General features: G+C 46.2%; 3 protein-coding genes across 10 annotated transcripts in view; 2 read left to right on the top strand and 1 right to left on the bottom strand.

The window, feature by feature from the left end:
• Positions 1-1347, top strand: part of Znrf1 (zinc and ring finger 1) — a 101894-nt gene extending 100547 nt beyond the window's left edge. For 2 of the 3 annotated variants that reach the window (XR_007343594.1, XM_015496068.2), the window contains one exon: positions 332-1347. The gene's annotated coding sequence lies outside the window, so the exon portion shown is untranslated. Of the gene's footprint in view, positions 1-4 lie in introns of all 3 variants that reach the window. The other variant, XM_015496070.2, reaches the window with a different exon arrangement.
• A 3235-nt stretch (positions 1348-4582) lies between these two features.
• Positions 4583-8261, bottom strand: Ldhd (lactate dehydrogenase D). Of its 2 annotated transcripts, none has more exons than XM_015496067.2 (11): positions 8107-8261; positions 7820-7932; positions 7472-7613; positions 7153-7294; positions 6841-7000; positions 6292-6491; positions 6069-6197; positions 5868-5995; positions 5248-5338; positions 5028-5139; positions 4583-4936 (listed from the first exon to the last, which is right to left on the bottom strand). In XM_015496067.2, the coding sequence occupies exons 1-11, from the start codon at positions 8176-8178 to the stop codon at positions 4771-4773; spliced, it is 1455 nt and encodes a 484-aa protein (XP_015351553.1). In that variant the 5' UTR covers positions 8179-8261; the 3' UTR covers positions 4583-4770. The 2 variants fall into 2 exon arrangements, with proteins under 2 accessions (XP_015351553.1, XP_048648385.1); XM_048792428.1 differs by having other exon boundaries at positions 7534-7613; positions 8107-8244.
• An 11736-nt stretch (positions 8262-19997) lies between these two features.
• Zfp1 (ZFP1 zinc finger protein) overlaps positions 19998-20277 on the top strand; it is a 14940-nt gene continuing 14660 nt past the window's right edge. For 2 of the 5 annotated variants that reach the window (XR_007343547.1, XM_015496065.2), the window contains exon 1: positions 19998-20152. The gene's annotated coding sequence lies outside the window, so the exon portion shown is untranslated. The remainder of the gene's footprint in view (positions 20153-20277) is intronic. The other 3 variants (XR_007343551.1, XR_007343550.1, XR_007343548.1) reach the window with 2 other exon arrangements.

Here is a 20277-nt window from a genome sequence, read left to right as displayed (position 1 = left end):
TTAGGTTTATTTTATTTATTCCAAGTAAATGCCCAGAACAGCTGATGATGTCAGACAAATCAGGGACATTTGCTCTTTTACCTTCACCTCAAAACTGATGGCAAGGGGAGAAGAAAAAGCAAGGGTGAGAGTGAGGCAGAGGGAGTGGAGCCTGGCCCTGCGGCGTGGGTCCAGATTCCCGGCATGATGTTTGGCTTCGGGGGGGCCCACCTGGATGGAACCACAGACGCCCTGGCCAGCCTGCTCTCAGCAGGACACCTGCTGCCACTGTGGGATGCAGCAGCCAGCCCTCAGCCAGACGAGCACGGCTGACTTACTCCGATCCACACAGGGACAGACAGCCCTGTTCCTGAGAGGAGGCTCATCGGACACTGGGGCAGAGCTGAGTTTGGGACACCAGTGGGAACAGGGCACCTCTTCTGCACTGACTTCCAGAAAACGGTTCTCCCTCTTCCCTGAGAACACCAGATTGGATGAGAGCGAGTTGGAGAGAAGAGTGAAATCACCGCTATCCTTCCCCTCCCCCCTCAGCCCAGGAGGGAAAGGGCATTTTCTTTTTCACCTTTGAAAGGCATTGTGGGTCTGTCTTTAAAGTGTTTACAAAAAAAAAAAAAAAATTATATATAAAAAAAAAAAAGTCTAGTGTCGACTGGTGTTTTCCCTCGTGATGTTTACAGATTAGCTATAACCCACTCAGCGACAGAACCAAATGTGGCCGCGTCCTTGCCACTAATGCTCTGACGGCGGGCGGGCACACACCTTCTCTTCCTTCACCCAGCACCCAGTCAGCTCTCGGTGTCACCAGCCTCTATCTAGGGGTTGGGTTGCTTTTGTTTTGTTTCTCCCTCCCATTTTTCTGGCTTGGTTTTGCACTTTTCTCCCCAAGGGACCCTAATATCTTGGTTTCATTGCCCCCCACCCCCTGGCAAAAAAAAAAAAAAAATACACCCATCAAGGACTTTTTTCCACCTCTTCTCCCATGTCTTCCCCCTTCTTTCCTCCTGGTTCTGGTCAGTTCAGAGGATTTAACAACCACAAGTGTCCTGCAAAAATGCCTGAACATTTTTCTTAGGCCCTTGTGGGTTTTTCCCCCCAGAAAACTAAATAAACAAAAGACTAAATAAACATATCCTGCTACCCCTGTTTTCAGGCACTCTGAGAACATTTAGCCATTGATGTTCACACATGGCATCAGCCCATGCAAGATAGGTTTCTGTATTTATATATTTAAAAAAAAAAAACTTATAAAATGTTTAAAAATGTTCAAAGCTTGGGAGAAAAGCTTTCTTCATCAGTCAAGGTGTTTGATATGGTATTAAAATAATGTCTAATAAAAGATAAACTGTGTGATGTTATTTTAATGAAGTATTGTTATACAATAAAGAAGTGAGGGCCAAGGCCTACCCCACCCCTCACCCACCTCCTTAGTGTTCCTTCAGCCGACTGTGCAGCACTGTGGATGTGCCATGGTTCTCAGACAGCTGTACCTGGGTAGAGGGGAAGTGGTGATTCAGGTGTGCATCCTACAACTCTGCTAACCCTTGTAAGCATTGTGGAACCAGTCTGCCATCATCTGTGGAATAGAGTGGTTATAACCAAACTTTTCTGGAAAGATCTACAGGGGCAAAGATCTTGCAGCCACTGGAGTCTGTAAGGATGTGGGTTACTCCAGGTACTACCCCAGCCCCTCCATCACAGCACCTGCACCCAGTCCCATGTTCTGCTTGCCTGTTGCTCCATCCACATCTTAGTGCTGACTCATGGGCATGCTTCATTGAGGCCCAGGAAGAGGCCCTGATTTGGGACTGAGCCAGCTTAGAGCCCTTGAACCAGAACCAACCACTCAGGCTCACAAAAGTTGGCAAATTACAGGCTTGGCAGGACCTCAGGGCAGGGGGCAGCAGTGCATGCCCAGCCTCTGTCTTTGTGCCAGGCTCCAGGAGCTGCATTCCAGGGCTTCCTGAAGAGCCAGCCAAGGAAAGCTCTAGAGAGAGCCGATTCCGAACCTTCTGTGCCCTGTTCCTTCCCAGGCCTGCCCTTGTGCTGTTGCCTCAGGGCCTAACCCCACCAGGCCCAGGAGCCTGGACTGCGCTGGTACCGGGGCCCAGCTGAAGTCACCTGCCCTCAGATGCTTCCTGAAGCACCCACTCTGTAAGGATATTTATTGCAGGCTAGTGGGCATGCTCAGAACTGAAGAAGAGTTTGATTTGTAGCCTGGATGTCTGTATTGGAACCACTTTGGGTGGGAGTTGACGGCCATAACATGGGCTGTCCTCATTTGAGCTCTCTACCTGTTGGCAAAATGGTCTTGGGGAAATGACACCATTCATCCGAACTTCAAATTCCTCTTGTATGAAGGGGGGACAAAATCACGCAGTTCTGAGGTGGCCATGAGGGTCAGGAGATCTACCCTGAAGGCCTGGCACTTGCACAGCAGGCTTCCTTATAGCTTTGTCACTGCAAAGGGCACTGTTCTATTCACAGCACCTCCTGCTCTGCCTGGCAACTGTGTCTCCCTGTTCTATATTTAATTCCACCAGCAAAGCTGCCAGGGCAGGGCCTAGCCCTGAAGGAGATCTCCTTGCTTGACCCTTGGACTTGGAGATGGAAGCTTTGTGTGCCCACCGTGGCTGTGTGAGCCTGGCTGCTTTGGCAGCACCACATGTGAGCTGAGTGGTTGTGAGTTGGGTGGGGCAAGGCTGGGGCCCACACCGGTACTATTCCAGGCTCTCGGGGCTGGTGCTCATCTCCACCCCCAGTGACTTCCGCTCCCACCTGGCACACTGCAGCCCTCTGCTGGCTGCACAGTGCTCTGAATTCAGACCCAGGTTGCCAGCATCTGGTGTGGAGGTGGGACTGAAGTTGTCTGGGCTTCCCAAGTGGAGCTGGTGTTTGTCACCCTCCTGTCCAGACTGCTCTCCAGAAGCCTGTATTGCCCCTTCTCTGCTGGGGACCCAGCATGCTTGTGGGAAGGGGCAGCTTCTAAAGAGGAGCCCCTTGTGAAAACCTTTCATCTTAACAGCCTTTAATAGTATTGAACTTTACAGGAGGATGTCCTTATTCTTAGGAGGTAGATGCTGAATTATATACAGGTGAATGATTTTTTCAGAAATGTGTAATTCTAAATGGTCCCCCCCCCAAAAAAAAAAAATAAGGCAAAAATGTCTGTTGTTGAATCTTCAATGGCTGGTATTTCATCACTGAACAGTGTACTTGTTCTTTCGACTCTTCTGTATGTCTGGAATTTTTCTTAATAAAAAATTGTGGGGAATTGGCCATTTGCTGTGCGCCTTCTAGTCACTAGACCCAGGGGGCAACATCAAAGAGCTGCAGGCAAGACTGGCCACTGGACAACACCTTGGGAGGGCTGTGGGAGGGCCCTGCAGTCTGTTCAGAAGGGGAGGGGGAAGGGCTGGGGAGCTGTTTCCATGGTGAGCATGGTGGCTGATGGTTGGATTGCTTGCATACTGGGTGGTGTCAGGGGAGGGCCCAGGGGACTTGCCACCAAACCATCCTTGGCATAATCTCTGTTCCCAGCCAGAAACAGAAACGCCAGTGTGTCCTCAAACCCAGGTCAGTGTCACTGCTCTCTGCTGCAGCCCAGCGTTAGCATAAAGTAGGGATCCCAAGAATGGAGGGTGGGCAAGAGGGAGTTGCACAGTGACCTACTCCCCCCGCGCCCCCCCCCCCGCCCCCATGGAAGGGTTGGTTAGGGACTGAGAGGGTTGAGGGGAAAGCATGATGTGAGCAGAAGGGTGCTGTTTCCCTGCATTGGCTCCCAGCATCCCTCATCCAGCCCCTTTGCTAAGAGGGCCAAAGACCTGGGAGTGAGGGAGATAAGTGGCACTACAGGTTCCTGGGACCTACAGTGAGTGGGGGGCTTACAGATTGCCTGCCAGGTCCCTCCACAGCCCTGGGAGGTGGGTGGCCCAGGACTAAAAGTTTCAGGCCCTGGACAGAAGAGTCCTGGGCCGCAGCTGCTGTGGTGTCTTGAGTTTACTGGTGTCGGGCACCCTCTAGTGGGCTTTGGGAGAACAACTGCTAAGGACCTTAGGGGCCCTGGCTAGGGATCCCAAGACAGGCAGGCCTCAGGGTGGGATGACCTTGATTTGGAGTGTATACCATGGAGCAGTGTGGTGCAATGTTAATCTCACTCCCATTTCTAACAATTGGTAGCAGCTGCTTGAAGAATGTGTTCAGAGTTCTAAGGCCCAGCTGGAGCCTAGTGGGACCTCCACTGTGGGTAGGTCCAAGGTTCTCAGAAGCAAGAGAAGTTGGAACAGGGACCTGCTTCCTTCCAAAGTCTGAGCACCATCCTTTTCCCCAGGGTTCCATAAATCAAAGGATAGGCCCCAGACAAATGGGTCACTATCTAGAGGAAGAGAGGGTGTATATGGGAAGTGTTGCCTGCTGATCTCCAGACAGCTATAAATGGGGTTCAGATTCATTTGGGAGGCCCCTCCCCTTTCAGGAAAGGAGCATGCCTATCAACCCAAGTAGATGAAGGGTTGATAGTCTTGGGGTGGGCCCACATCATCTCCCCCAACCAGTACAGGGTATGTGAGATCAGAGAGAAAGCAGCTTCACCAGGAACCACGCTGGGTCATTTACTGGACCAAAGGCTTTTGAAGACAGCAAGAGGGCCAGGGAGGGAGCCCAGCTTCTCTCCTGGCTTGAACTCTAGGCCCCAGCTACAGAGGGCTAACTGGCAGGCAGAAACAGCATCTGCACTGTCCATCCTTTGCAGGGTAGCTAAGTATTCGGAGCTCCTCACAGCACCTTGCCTGGGTTCATGAGGCTTCGGGGGTCCAGCATGACCTTGAGCTGCCGCATGGTCTCCATGCCAACAGCACCAATCTCCTCCTGCAGTAGCTGCCGCTTGCCCAGCCCAATGCCATGCTCCCCAGTACACGTCCCATGGAGTGCCAGTGCCCGCCTAGGATATCATGAGAAGGAATACCTCAGTGGACTCCTCTCCCACTTCCTCTGCCCTCCCCCACCCAGCCCATCTTAGGTTCAACTCTTACCTGCCCAGCTTTTTTGTGAAGGCTGTGACCCTGTGGTGCTCCTCATCATCATCTGGGTTGACCAGCAAGATGCAGTGGAAATTGCCATCACCCACATGCCCGACAATGCCTCCTGTGGACCCAGAGGACTAAGCTGTTGCCTCCAGCCTCCCCTGCCCTTGGCCCAGGCACTGGTGGGCCTCAGTGCCTCCCCACCTCACTCCAGGTGAGTAGGCAGAACCTTTAAGTCCGGAGGTCTTCAGTTCCTCCTTGGTCTGCACCAGGATCTCCGGCAACCGGGAGATGGGCACACACACATCAGTGGAATAGCCCTGGGTCAGAGAGCAGACTGGTGAGGCTCTCCCCATCCCCATCTGTCTGCCTAAAGCTAAGGGTCACTGTGATCAAGTCTGAGGGGATTTGACTTCAGCTCTTGGCCTCACAGAAGGAAATGGCTTGCTCTTCTCTAGACAGTTGTACCAGATTGTGTTCCCCAGGCCTTGCCAGCCCAGACCTTCACCACTGCCCTGGTTTTCCACCCTTGGCTTTGTGCAGGTCCCCTTTTCCCCTGCACTACTGAGCCTCTGCTTGCGCTGCCTAGAGCCCAGCTTCCCCTTCTGGGTAGAACTTCCCTCTCTGTTCAAAACTCCCGAGAGCATGCATGGTTGCAGGAAGGGCTCCCTAGTGTGATTGGACACTAGACAGCCTCTGAGAAACAGTTTGGCGAGAGGGTCTATAACCCCAGCTTCTAGTGCCCACCCAGCCACTTGAGCCTGCTGTTTCGAACAATCTGATAGTGGGCTGAGGGAAGGATTTGTGGGCTGAACAGTGGATTCCACCTCCATCCCCATCCCAGCTCACCTTGCAGCCTGGAGACAGGGCTAGGAGTGCATACCAAGCATTGTGCCGGGCTGCCCAAAGCTGGTTGCGCTCTTCACTCTCTTTGGCCCAGGAGAAGTGAGAGGCTCCATTTTGCTGGGTGATCGCCTCTGCAGTAGGGAAAAGTTGACCCAGGCCCTACACTGGGGCAGCCCAGGCTCTGCTGTCCCACCCTCAACACACCTGTGTGCTGCACTTGCTCTGCCAGTGCCTGCTCGGAACCGTGGAACTCAAGAAAGAGTGTGGGCGCCATGGCGCAGCTCAGCTTGCTGTGCCTATTGCAGGCGTCCATTGTGACATCATCTAAGAACTCTGGGGCCAGGAAGAGGGATGCCCAGTGAGGTTTGGCCTTCCAAGGGGGTCTCTTCTGTGCAGCCCACCCTAACTGCACCAGTCCTTGGCTCACCAATGCGGGCCACAGGCACTGCAGCTTGGAGGATCTGTACAGTGCTGTCCACAGCCGCCTGGACACTGGGGAATGCACAGGTGGCAGCCACTGTGGCTTCGGGGACAGGGTGCAAGCGCAGGGTGGCAGATGTGATGAGGCCCAGTGTCCCCTCAGAGCCCACAAAGAGTCCTGTGAGGTTGTAGCCAGCTGCACTCTTCCTGGGCCCCATAAGGTAGGTGAGTGTCCAGACACATAAGGAACACATAAGGTAGGTGAGTGTCCAGACCGTGCAATGAGGGATTTCTGCCCAGAAATCTGAAGCTGGGGCCCAGGACACTATCCCTTAGGCCCCCAAGTCTGGGCTGGCCTTCCACATCCCCAGTTCCCATTACAGTACTTGCCACTGCTCAACCTCTGTCAGGCTTATGCAGGAGAGCAAACCCCAGCATGCTGGCCATCTGCTGGCCCACATGACAGCCCTCTCTAGCCACTCATTGATCCAGGAGGGCTTCTAGAGGCCCCATCAGCACTCACTGAAGCCTAAGGCCAAGGGCAGAGGACATTCACCTGAAATGACGGCCCTGGCCCGCAGTGTGAAGCAGCCGCCCATCGGGCAACACCACCTCCAGATTGACCACATTGTCCCGAATGGTGCCATAGCGCACAGAGTTGGTGCCTGAAGCTCCAGTGGCCACCATGCCACAGATAGAGGCGTCTGCACCTGGGTCTGGAGGGCAGAAAGCAGGAGAGGGCAGGCCGAAGGCCCTTTCCCCCACCCTAGGCGGGTGGGGAGAGCAGGGTCCTCTGAAGCCCCATAAACAGCCCAGCCCCCTGCAAGCCCCCAGGACCCTGGGAAAGGTGCAGGAGCCCCAAGCTTACCCACAGTAAACCAGAGGCCACTGTTGCGCAGGTGGGCATTGAGAGCTTTACGGGTGACACCAGGCTCCACTACCACAGAGAAGTCTTCTGTGTTCAGCTCCGTGATCCGGTCCATGTGGGTCAGGTTAATGCACACACCACCCTGGGCGCAGGAGTGCAAAGAAGGCCAACTGACCTAAGTCTCTGGGCTGGGCACAGACCCCAGGACTCTACCCCACGGCTGAACCCCAGCAGCCAGACCAGAGTCCCAGAATGGCATGTAGGAATGGCCACAAACATGCCCAGAGTGGTGAAGCAGACCTGAGGCACCCTGCTATACCTGCACAGCACAGACTCCCCCCTCAAGGCCGGTGCCTGTGCCGAAGGGGATGATGGGCACACCTTGGCCATAGCAGAGAGCTGCCAGCCGGCTGACCTGGTCCACATTCTGGGGCCACACCACCGCATCTGGAGGTTGACACCTAGAAACAGACCTCAGCGAATGAGAAGCTAGTGGCACCCTCTGGCCCTGCTTCTCAAGGAGCCTGGAGATGTCACAAGGCCTGAGGCCACACAGCAAACAAGAGGCAGAGAGCACCCCTCCATAGAGAGTGCCTTAGCACACCAAAACAGGTGAGTGGGGATGAGGACGACCAGGGATCCCATTCCTAGCCAGGGTTCCCAATACCTGTGTATGGACTCATCCTGCCCATGATGCTCTCGAACAGCAGCAGCAGTGGACACGTGGGGGCTCCCTACAATAGCCTTTAGAGACTCCACGAAGCCCTTGCTGAGCTCACCCTTCAGGGAAGAATCACAGTGCCAGAGGCGCCAGAAAGAGAACTGGGGGCCACCGTACCCTCTCCCTCCCCCAGGGCAGGAGGGAGGGGTGTGGGCTAGTGAGGATGCCTGATGGCAGCACAGAGCTTGGGAAACTTTAGGCAAGGATCCCTCCCAGCTCCCGGCCCCACCAACCTGCGACCCTCTGGAGCAGTACCCTCTCCAGGAGAAGAGTCCTGGGGCTGCAGCCCGGAGCAGTGAGGCCATAGCTGGAACTGCAATCAGTTTGAGCACCGTGGGGGTAAGGGCAGGTGGCAGCTGGTCACTCCTACTCAGCCCATTGGCTGTGCTGGGGGGTGGAACCTGTTTAAGGTGGAGTGGACTTAAGGTGGCCCCTGAAGACTTTGCCAGGTCAAGGATGTGTGTGAGTAATAGGGTCAACACTTCTGAAAGACAGGTGGGGCTTACCATGTGCACTGGGAAACAGGGACAGTAGCCACTCCTGCCTTAAAAGTCTGCAATGGCTTCCTGTGGCCCTGCAAACACAAACTCCTTGTAGAGGCCTTAAGGTTCTATTGCTCCTGCTGATCTTTCATCTATACTTCCTTCCAACCTCCTCTTTGACCTCTAGGCTCCAGTTTCCCTTTCTGTTCCAGTTCACCCCAGCTCCAGCTGGGCTCGGAGCCCTGGCCCATACTGTGCCCTCTGCCAGGAACCATCTCCTGACTCTGCCTGGCAACCTCTTCCCTATCCTGCAAGTCTCAGCACCAGTGTCCCAGAGTGGGCTGCCTTCAGGGCTGTGCAAAGGGAAGATCAGGAAGGCCCTTTGGGGATGGAATGGGGTAGGACAACAGGGCATGCCAGGGAGACTCCCTGGAAGAGGAGATCTGAGGAACGGCAGCACACGGCCAGGAAGTTGAAGGAGAAGATTTCACAGGCCTTTTACTCCCAACACCCCACCTCTACCCTGGAGAGCCCAGGACTGCGTTGGAGTGGGGTGAAGCTCTGTTCTCCCACAGCAAATCCCAACGTCACTGAGATAAAGCTACATGCAGCTTTGTTTTTATTCCTTTGAGTCAGAAATATAAACTCTTTCCTCATTTTAGTTGGGTTCTCTCCCTGACCACATATGGACAAGTTTGTCAAAAGACAGAATTATAACAATTTAGTTCTGGATCTAATTGGCTTTTGTTTTCTATTCATGAACTAAGCAGCCTCCAGTTGTATAGGATAGAACTGGGGCCAAGGCAGAACATTGGGTTTTGTCACATGAGAACAAGAAAAAATAAATAAAAAGCTGAATTGGTTAATATCAGGTTCCTTTTTTAGTAAAGGTTAAAGCAGAGGGGACTTCCTTCTTGTGCTGATTCAAGTAAACTGGAATCTATTGGGGATCTGTCTACCTCCTTAAACTTTCAATCTGATTATGTGGCATTTAGTATGAGTGACTCCATTTTGATTTGGTCTTTCAGTTGGGGCCTAATGTAGGCGCTCTGTCCAAAATGATGGACTCCCAAGGTTTTTGTTCAAGGCATAAGTTCATACTTACAACTCGAATGTGCTGTTTAACTGATTTGTCTCAAAAAATGTCTCTCACAGTTAATTCAAAGTCAAGATTCAGTGGAAGTCCACACAGTGCATTCAATTCATTTGTCTCAAATCTTTTTTTTTTTTTTTTTAAGTGCTAGGGATGGAACCCAAGGCCTCAAGCAATTGGACAAGCACTCTACCACTGAGCACCCATTTTTCTTAAATCTACAACTATTTCTCCCTCCCCCTTTTTTTCATACTATTTACTTGTTTTTAAAACTGGGCCATTTGTTTCATAAAAATTTCCACATTTGGGGGCTGGGGTTGTGGCTCATTGGTAGAGCATTTGACGGGCATGTGTGAGACCCTGGGTTCAAATCTCGACACTGCATATAAATAAATAAAATAAAGGTCCATCAACAACTAAAAATACAAAAACAATTTTTTTAATTTCCACATTCTACAGGTTGTCCATTCAGCTGGTCATTTACCAGGTATGGACTTGAGTTGTGAGGCTTGCCATGGGCATCGCTAGCCCCTCATTGTGCAGGTCTGTGTGGAGTTTCAATCACCGAATGCCTCTACTTCTATATTGTATGAACATTGGTTCATGCATATAACTACCGGCTGCTGATGTAGTTCTCAATCTTAGAAGCTTTAGAGGGTGTTAACCAGGTCATTACATTTTAATTTAATAATAAGCCATAACTGTAGAGTGATTGTGTATAGGTATCTGTTAGCTATCAGGGTTGTTGTTGTTGTTGTTTTTTTAACCTGATGTATATGTTGGGGAAGGTAGGATTAGGAAGGTGAACTATTCAAGAATTTTCTGCACTTGCTGTGCAGAAGAGCAGATACTTAGTGCTGCTCTGGCACTAATCCCAGGAACCACTAGCAATAGTGGGGTGCCACCAATCTAACATGAGCACGAGTGCTTCATAACAAATATTACTAGCATGTTCAACTGCATAATACCCTGGCACTATATTTTGAACTACATTTATTTATTAAATAAACTATATATATATTTAAAAAAAGAAATTTCTACATTCTGTATTTGGATTAGTATATCCTTGTGGTAGTATTTAATAGATTTCTCAAATTTCTATATTTCTTGGAAATGGTTAGATATAGCTGTGATGCTGTCCTATCATTCAATCTTCTGTGCTGATAAACATGTTTTATATCTGTGCTTTCTGCATGGAAACCACATGTGGTATCAACACTTGAAATGCAACTAGTGTAACTGAATTTTCAATTTTATTTCATGTTCATTAATTTTAATATTGAATGACTACTGTGTTAAAACAAATGTAAAGGGTTAGATTCAGATTCTTTTTTTTTTTTTTTTTTGGTACTGGGGATTGAACTCAGGGGCACTCAACCACTGAGCCACATCCCCAGTCCTGTTTTGTATTTTATTTAGAGACAGAGTCGCACTGAGTTGCTTAGCGCCTTACCATTGCTGAGACTGACTTTGAACTCGTGATCCTCCTGTCTCAGCCTTGCAAACTGCTGGGATTACAGGGGTGTGCCACCGTTCTCAGCTCAGATTCCATTTTTTTCAGGCAAGACTACTTCATAGATGTACTCTACATTTTAGAGTAGGTTTAAAATCTTAAAGATTTCAGTTGGAGCCAAGTGAGGTGGTGCACACCTGTAATCCCAGCAGCTCAGGAAGCTGAGGCAGGAGGATTGCAAATTCTATTTATCCATTTATTTATTTAGTTACTTATTTATTTATTTAGTTAGTGGTACTAGGGATTGAACCAGGGGTGCTTAACTACTGAGCAACACCCCCAGCCCTTTTTTATATTTAAAAAAATTTTTTTAATTGTAGATGGACACAATACCTTCATTTTATTTATTTTCATGTGATGCTGAGTATGGAACCCAGTGCCTCATATGTATGAGGCAAGTGCTCTGCCACTGAGCCACAATCCCAGCCCCCTTTTTTTATACTTTATTTAGAGACAGAGTCTGTCTGAGTTTCTTAGGGTCTCACTAAATTCCTGAGGCTGGCTTTGAACTCAGGATCCTTCCCAAGCCACTAGGATTACAGTCGTGTGCCACCACACCTGGCTGAAGGATCACAAATGCCAAGCCAGCCTCAGCAACTTAGTGAGGCCCCTAAGCAATTTAGTGAGACTCTTTCTCAAAATAAAAAATGAAAAGAACTGTAGATATTCCTCAGTGGTTAAGCACCCTGGATTCAATTCCCACCCTCTCTTAAAAAAAGGATTCCAACTGGATGAGAGGACAGAGGAATTGAGAAAATGGAAACATTTTGGATGAGATTGTAGTGATAGTTGTGACTTTGTGACTACTAAAAACCAAAAATGTACACTTTAAAATGACAAAATTGAGGGGCTGGGGCTGTAGCTCAGTGGTAGAGCGCTTGCCTGGCATGTGTGAGGCACTGGGTTCGATTCTCAGCACCACATATAAATAAATAAAATCAAGGTCCATCAACAACTAAAAAAAATATATATGTATATTAAATTAAAGGATTGATAGAAATCTACTCTAAAATATATTACACTGAGATGAAATTATATGAGAATAAACCAGTGTTAGTAATGCAAGCCAATCTTGGTCTATCTGTATTTTACTTTTCTTTGTAATCTTAGTAGAGTAGTAAACCAAAGAGAATTATAATTGAGATGTTTAAATGTTTACTAAATATAAAATATTGACTTTCTTACCAGAGATGGGAATTTTACCATCAAATATATTTACTTGAGCACTGAACTGTTTTAATTCCACTTATTTTTAAATGGAGCAAAATTATAAAATTTTAAATAATTCTTTTCTACCTTGTTTCCTGAATCCTCGCAGAATTTAGTAAAGAAAAATCCAGCTCTGTTNTATATATATATATATATATAATATAATGACAAATTGAATTTGATATAATGTGAATTTCATCTCAAAAAATTTAAAAGCAATTGGAATTTTTATTGAGATTATACTCCATTAGTTTACTAATTTTGTGAGAGTTGGTTTCTTTTTTAAAAAAATATTTATTTTTTAGTTTTAGGTTTTAACACAATATCTTTATTTTATATTTATGTGGTGCTGAGGACTGAACCCAGTGCCTCATGCATGCCAGGCAAGTGCTCTACCACTGAGCCACAACCCCAGGAGAGTTGATTTCTTAATCATTAAATTGGTCCATCCAAGGCAATGTAATCTCCCCATTTATTTACTTTGGGGCTTTTGGGGGGCTGGGGTTCAAACCCAAGACCTCATGCACACTGGGAGAGTACCCTATCACTGAGCTATATTCCCAACTGCTGGCCTTAGTTCTATACTACTTAATTAGAATTATTCTCTAAGAAGAGCTGTTCCTCTCCCTCATTCGTTATCAGTGTGGCTATCAGCTATTTCTTTTATCCTGTTGTTATTTATTTATTTTGTTGTTCCTATTTTTCCAGCTTTGATCTAGGGGCTTGTTCCAAGTGAACCCTCTCCCCAGACCCTTACCTTCTTGGCACACTTCCTGACCTTGTTGCCACAGATGCTCCACACTGATCTTGCCTGTTCCCCCCAAGCTCTAATCAACCACTTTGCCTAGCTACTGTGGAGGCTGAAGCAGAAGGATTGCAAGCTCAAGGCCATCCTCAACAACTTAGAGAGCTTTGTCTCAGAATAAAAAATAAAAAGGCTGGGTATGTAGCTCAGTTGTAAAGCACCCCTGTACCGCAAAAAAAAAAAAAAAAAAAAAAAGGAGGGAAATCCTCATGTGCTGCAGCATGGCTGAACCTTAAGGTCATTATGTAAGTGAAATAAGCCAGCCACATAAAGACAAATACTACCTTACTATATCGTGTGATTCCACTTACATATGGTACTTAGATAGTCAAAATCATAGAGACAGAAAGTGAAAGAGTAGTTTCTGGGGCAGAAGGGAGGGGAGGATGTGGAGTTAATGTTTAACGTGAGTACAGAGTTCCATTTTTACAAGCCGAAAAGAATTGTAAAAAGGGATGGTGGTGATGGCTGGCATTATGGATATACTTAATACCACTGAACTGTCTACTTAAAATGGCTAAGATGGTAACTTTTATATATGCATTTTACCGATAAAAATGCGGGGGACTACAATATCAACCAACCCCCCCCCACTCCTGGGGATTTTCTCTCCCCCAGCATAGACCCACAGGATGGAAAGCTTGTCTGTTCACAGTTGTGCCTTACTCTGGTTTTTCTACCCAGCAGGTGTCTAACACACCTGACTGAAGGAATGTGGAAGAAAACAGACACTTGGGGCAGAAACCTGAACCTGAACCTGTCACCTGGTACCTTCAAAAAGCAGCATTTGCAAAACTGGATGGTAATATTTGACTGAAAACTTTTTTTTTGAAAAACCAAGGATTGAACCCAGGGGAGCTTAACCACTAAACCACATCCCTAGTGTTAAATCATGACGCAAGGAAAAGACCACCGACTCCAATTAATTAGTTAATTAATTAATTTATTTATTTTTGCATTACAATTATTAATACACCTTTATACCACAATTTATCATGTCTCTGATTGTATATAAGGTATGTTGACACCAAATTCACATCTTTATAAATGTATTTTGTATAATGATCTGACTCCAATTTAAATCAAATTAAAGCAAGCTTGTAATTCTGACCAGCTGGGGCTGTCTCTCCCGAAACCAGTGGGAATAGAAGACAGCCCCACAGCTCTCCAGGAGCACAGCTTTATAGTAGAGAAAGTTGCAAAAAGGTGTGTGGGGGGTGTCTTGAGAACTTACAGATAACAGAATTTTGACAAGTATAGCACAAAGGCAGGTTAATGGTCTAAGTGGTTCAGCACTTAGGGAGTAAATTTAGATCCCAACATCAGAATTTATGAGGTGCCACTAGAGTTTCAGAGAGGTTTTTTATCTGGTCAGGGAAAGCCAGGCATGGGTGAGTACGGGCAAGGGCAGGCATTCCAAGCAAGTTTAAAACATCAAAGTATGGCCAGGCTAAACAGAAATTTTAACATTTTACAGAAAACAGAAATGAATCCTTTATAACTTGTGACAAGATGGCTCCTGATCCTAAGAGGGAATTAGGCTGGGTTTATCATTCCCTCCTTGTCATATGTGTTCCTTTCAAATCTTTGATAAGGTAGAGGAAGAGCTCTGAAGGAATTTTAATCCCTCAGGTAACAGTCCCCAACGTCTCAAACTCACCCCAAACTGGTCTCCCTGATCGGACCTAACTCAATTTACCCATTTACACTGACTGTCTATCTATTTCTGGCTCCATTGTTGTAAGAAAAGGGACGGCGCTTGTTTTGGCTTCTTCTGAGCTGAGACGGGGTGATGTGGGAGTTCAGGTCAGATTGAAGTCTGGTTGGGGAAGAACAAGTTGTAAAGTCCTATGCGAATGGATGCTTCTATGAAAGAGAAACACAAACACGAGTACTGAACGAATATTGCCGCCTCTGAAACATGTCAATGAATATCATGAAGGTGGCAGAAGTTAATATTTTTTTTCACTAGGAGGTGTGAAGATTGAGAAGCTGTCCCCACAATAAGGCCAGAGTGGACAAGGCCTTTATATAGGAATGTAAATCTTTACATCTTCAGAGTTATCAGGAATGTAAACACAACATTTAAATTTTAATGTTGCAGATGTCCATCCATGAGATGTAGTTAAGCTACTCAATGTCATCTGATCTTGTAAGATTTTGCTGGTCTGACCTCCATGTCTAGTAGAGATCTCTTTATTTCTGTTACTTAGGGCTGGATAATCATACTAGCAAACATCAAGCCTACCTGTGTAAGTTAGGAATAGCTGTAGGCCTTAAATTAACTGAAAACTTCTGACTCTGGCAGTTCCTGTTGATAGTTTCTTTTGATAGTTATCAGGCATTCCTGCCTGAGAATCCCTCTTTGTAGCCTCCAGTCTTACTTATTTTGGGGACTAACATAAGTGTATATCTTAAGTTATATTTAATTATTATTATTTATCTTTAAATGCCCAGGAGTGGCTATGTTTTGGTTTTAACTATTTTTGCTAGGTGTTTAAGATGAAGCAAGTAAAACTGACTTTTGTTTCTATCATTAAGAGTCAGCTGAGTTTCCATGGGAGTCACTCTTGGGGGAACTTGAGAGCAATTTCTTAGTTCTGCCAGTGCCATTTGCTCTAGGAGGGGTCCAGGTCTTGCTGACTATGTGGCTTCCCTTGGAAGCACCAGGGATGTCTCCCTTCTCCAATAACCCTCCTCTTCATGGCAAGTGCATCGATTGGCTTTCTGTTCTCCAGGGGGCTCATTAATCTCCCTGATTGGGAGGTTATGTGGCCCAGAGTTGTAAAGCTCTTCAGAGAAGTTCCCTGTTCCTCTGGGTTTACACTGACTTAGAGGGCAAGAGCCAAATATTGATTCTCGGTCCCTTTTAATTTAACTTTAATTTTTAAGACTTGATCTTAAGCATCTAGCAAGTTAGTCTCACCAGTCTCAAATTAAGAATACTGGGCTTTAACGTTAATGTCTATAACCTCACATCAATTAGGATCTGTGCTATCCTATCTGTCCTTTAAGTGATGGCTTATTATCTTAAATTAACCCAGGTTGTGTGTTCTTGAAGCAATACCTCTGTAAAACATTAACAAGCGATATTTAGACAGTTTATAAGGAAAATACAAAATAAAACTAACCAGAGTAAAAACATATTTAGTGGGGCTAGGGATGTGGCTCAAGCAGTAGCGCGCTTGCCTGGCATGCATGCAGCCTGGGTTCGATCCTCAGCACCACATACAAACAAAGATGTTGTGTCCACCGAAAACTAAAAAATAAATATTAAAAAAAAATTCTCTCTCTCTCTCTCTCTCTCTCTCTCTCTCTCTCCCTTCTATCTTTAAAAAAATATATAAAAAAACATATTTAGTTTGTATAATATCTATCTTCAATTTTGACTGAGTTATATTATAACCCCTATTTGAGATCCTAGGAATCTTAGCAAAAAATCACTCTTTTTAATATAACTTTAAATGAACTGAAGTCTGGCCTGCTGTAGAATCATTCTAACATGTATTAAGATGGGAGGCAGAGCCTTATCTCAGGTAAGGCAGGGCTCTTTATAAATCTTTATAGATCTTAAGAAAACTGTTCTAATTTTGAAGCTTATTTTTGTTTCTTAAATATCATTTTATAAAGTTTACATATATTGTTGCTTGAGGTCACATGAACAAACAAAGACACAATGACAGACAGACAGAAAGGAGCTCCAAACTATGGCTGACAGACCGGAATCTTTAAAACAGACAGACTAGACAAGGGAAAAATCTCCCCAAGTTTCCAACTCCCATTTAATTATGACTCCTACACCAGTGGCACCATAGATGTCCCCACAAGTGGACAAGATGTTCTCACATAGGGGAAACCAGAAGTGTAAAATCAAGTGTCTCAGTGTGGCGATTTTACTGCATTCAGTTTCCTCTTTTTTTTAAGTAGACAGAGATGGAACAATCCTTACAGTGCAGGGAAGGAAGGCTGGAGTTCCCCAAAGCAAAAGGGGCTTCAGCAGCTGTTGGGAGTCCCTCAATCCCTCCTTTTACTTATAGGATTAGCTCCTCTGGTTCGGTCCTCGCTAAATTGTTGAGGCTGGCTTTGAACTTTTGATCCTCCTGCCTCAGCCTCACTAGCTACTAGGATTACAGGTGCATCATTGAGTCTGGTGTGACCAAAAATTCTTAAAAACTGACCTTCTCTATTCAGAGTTCACATAAAGGAACAGAAAACTAACAATTTGGCCTAGCATGTTTTGTAGTGCTATAACAAAACACCACAGACTTGGTAATTTATTTTTATTTATTTATTTTGGTACCGGGGATTGAACTCAGGGGCACTTGACCACTGAGCCACATCCCAGCCCTATTTTGTATTTTATTTAGAGACAAGGTCTCACTGAGTTGTTAAGCGCTTCACTTTTGCTGAGGCTGGCTTTGAATTCCCTATCCTCTTGCCTCAGCCTCTGAAGCAGCTTCCCAGCATGCGCCACCACGCCCAGCAGACTTGGTAATTTATATATATATATGAAATATATATATATATATATATATTTTAGTTGTAGATGGAACAATACCTTTATTTTATTTTTATGTGGTGCTGAGAATTGAACCCAGTGCCTTCCACATGCAAGGCAAGCTCTCTATCACTGAGCTACAACCCCAGTCCAGATTTGGTAATTTATAAGAGGCAGAAATTTATTTCTTGCCAGGAGTGGTGGCACACGCCTATGATTTTTTTTTTTTCCTCAGCATAAGCGAGGTGTTAGGCAACTCAGTGAGACCCTGCCTCTAAATAAAATACAAAATAGGGCTGGCGATGTGGCTCAGTGGTTGAGTGCTCGGTATCCAAAATATATATATATTTCTTACTGCTCTGGGGGCTGGGGAGTACAATATCACGGTGCCAACATCTGACCAGTGTTTTCTGGCCATGTCATCTCATAGTAAATAGGAGAAAGGCAAGAGAGTTCATGAGAGAGCAAGAGATTGAACTTGAGCCTCAAGTCCTCTCATAATCTCCACACTCAGGAGGGTGGAGCCCTCATGACCTAAATACACCCTTTTAGGGTGATCTGGAGATTAAGTTTCCAACGCATAAACTTGGGGCAGAGGGTACATTCAAACCATAGCATAAAAATACATGATCAGAAAAACCTAGACCAGGTGGACATTCTTCAGAAAAACTGATTGTTTTTGGAGGGGGAAACTTTATATTAAAAGACATCAAATAAATGCAGTATATTTGGATCTTGAGTTTTTAAATTTTACTTTTAAAATTTGTATTTCCCATGATTATTTATATTTATATGGGAACAGTTGGTACATTTACGAAGTACATGGTGATGCTTTAATACCTGTATACAATGTATAATGATCAAATCAAAGTAACTGGTATTTCTCCTTATACATTTACCATTTCTTTATGTTGGGAATCTTCAAACTCTTCCAGTTCTTTATAAGATATATAATAAATTGTTGCAAACTATAGTCACCCTACTGTGATGTAGAACACTAGAACTTATTTTCCCTACCTAATGGTATTTTGGTACCTGTTATCCAAACTCACTCTCTCTCCCCTCCCTTTGTTCCTGAATTATTTATTTATTTAGTGGAACTATGAATTGAACCCAGGGCTTCTCTCATACTAAGCACTCTACCACTGAGTTATGTCCTCAGTGTGTTTTTTTTTTCTTCTTCTTCTTCTTTTAAATTTTTTTAAGTTGTTGATGGACCTTTATTTTGTATTTATTTATATGTGATGCTGAGAATCCAACCCAGTGCCTCACACATGCTAGGCAAGCACTCTATCACTGAGCCGCAACCCCAGCCTCAATATTATTTTTGTTTTGATACAGGGTCTAGCTAAGTTAGCCAGGATGACCTTGAACTTGTGATCCTCCTGATTCAGCCTCTCAGTGGCTGGGATTACAGGCAAGCATTTTTGAGTTTTAAAAATTTGGAATATGACATTTATTACAAGAATTTGGAAATTTAAACACCAACTAGATAGTTGAGTAATATTAAGGAAATATTGTTCATTTTTTATATGCGGCAAGTGAAAGGAAAGTGAGAAAGCAGGAACAAGGCGAGCAAGAAATGAAAGACCAAGACCAGGCATAGATGCACATGAGAGAGTTTGTCAGAGCTGACAAATAAAGACACATCCCTGCAAAGTGGAATGTGAACTCTGGGGCTTTAATGGGGGAGGCTCAGGGATTGGGGGGGGGTTCTAATGTGGGTGATTAAGGGTGGGATTGAGGGAGTGGTAATACGCCCTTTGGCAGGAAAATGGTGGCTGTTACTTAGGATGGCCACCCAGAAGCTAAGCAAGGACTTTACAGTAAGGTATTGTGATTATGCTTGAAATGAGATCTTTAGGTCTCCGAGAACCCTTTCAAGAGATCCAGCCAGTCAATATTGTTTCAGTGATAACACTGTCATAGTTTGGATCTTGAATGTCTCCCAAAAGCCTATGTGTTGAAGGCCTGATTTCCATCTGGTGGGACTTGCTTATAACTTATTAAATGAAATTAATTTATTTTTCCAGGGACACTCTACCACTAAGCTATATCCCTACCCTTTTATTTTTTGTACTGGGGATGGAACCCAGGGGTGCTTAACCATTAAGTCCCATACCCAGTTCTTTTTTATTTTGAAACAATGTCTGGCTAAGCTGCTTATATCCTCGCTACATTGCAGAGCCTGACTTTGAACTTGCGATTCTTCTGCCTCTGCCTCCTGAGTCGTTGGGATCACAGGCATGCGCCACCGTGCCCCGCCCGGCTGGTGTAATTTTAAGAAGTCAGGTTTTGTGTTTCGAGAGGAGGAAGTGGACTTAATTTACAGCCCGGCTCTGGGAGAAATGAATTGACCAGGCCAAGGGATTATCTTGGAAAGCGCTCTACCGATCCTCTAAACACGGTGTAGACATTCCCGAGAGTCCTTAACCGCGAGGCATGGAGGCTTATGGGAAATGTAGTCCCGAAGCCCAGCGTCCCACCCATCGGAGGACCCTGGGAACGGCGTGCGGCCCTTCTATCTGCGCATGAGCAGTGCTGCGAGCGCGCCGGAGGCGCCCTTCCCCCACCTCCAGCCGCGAGTGGGCGACAGGGTCCCCTTCTCCGCGCTTCTTCACCGCTACACGCCGTAACCCGGCGTGGCACGGGGCCCGAGTGGAGGCTGCGCCCTGCCAGGTACAAGGGGAGCTGCCAGGCAGCTGTGCGCGGCTGGGGCCGAGTGGCAGGAGATGACGGATGGGTTCGTGCCCGGGCGGGGTGGGAGCCCAAACTTCGGCGACTCGAGGGCTGCAGTGACCCTC

This window comes from Marmota marmota, unplaced genomic scaffold (assembly GCF_001458135.2).
Source record: "Marmota marmota marmota unplaced genomic scaffold, marMar, whole genome shotgun sequence".
Taxonomy (NCBI): Eukaryota; Metazoa; Chordata; class Mammalia; order Rodentia; family Sciuridae; genus Marmota; species Marmota marmota.
This window is presented reverse-complemented; position numbering and strand designations above follow the sequence as displayed.

What these genes read in the sequence shown, in the direction of transcription:
- Ldhd (XM_015496067.2), bottom strand. Translation starts at nt 8,178, where the DNA reads ATGGCCTCACTGCTCCGGGCTGCAGCCCCAGGACTCTTCTCCTGGAGA. An exon ending in GGGGAGTCTGTGCTGTGCAG is followed by an intron (nt 7,295 to 7,471) that starts GTATAGCAGGGT and finishes TCCTGCGCCCAG; the next exon opens with GGTGGTGTGTGCATTAACCT. An exon ending in TTCACAAAAAAGCTGGGCAG is followed by an intron (nt 4,937 to 5,027) that starts GTAAGAGTTGAA and finishes ATGATATCCTAG; the next exon opens with GCGGGCACTGGCACTCCATG.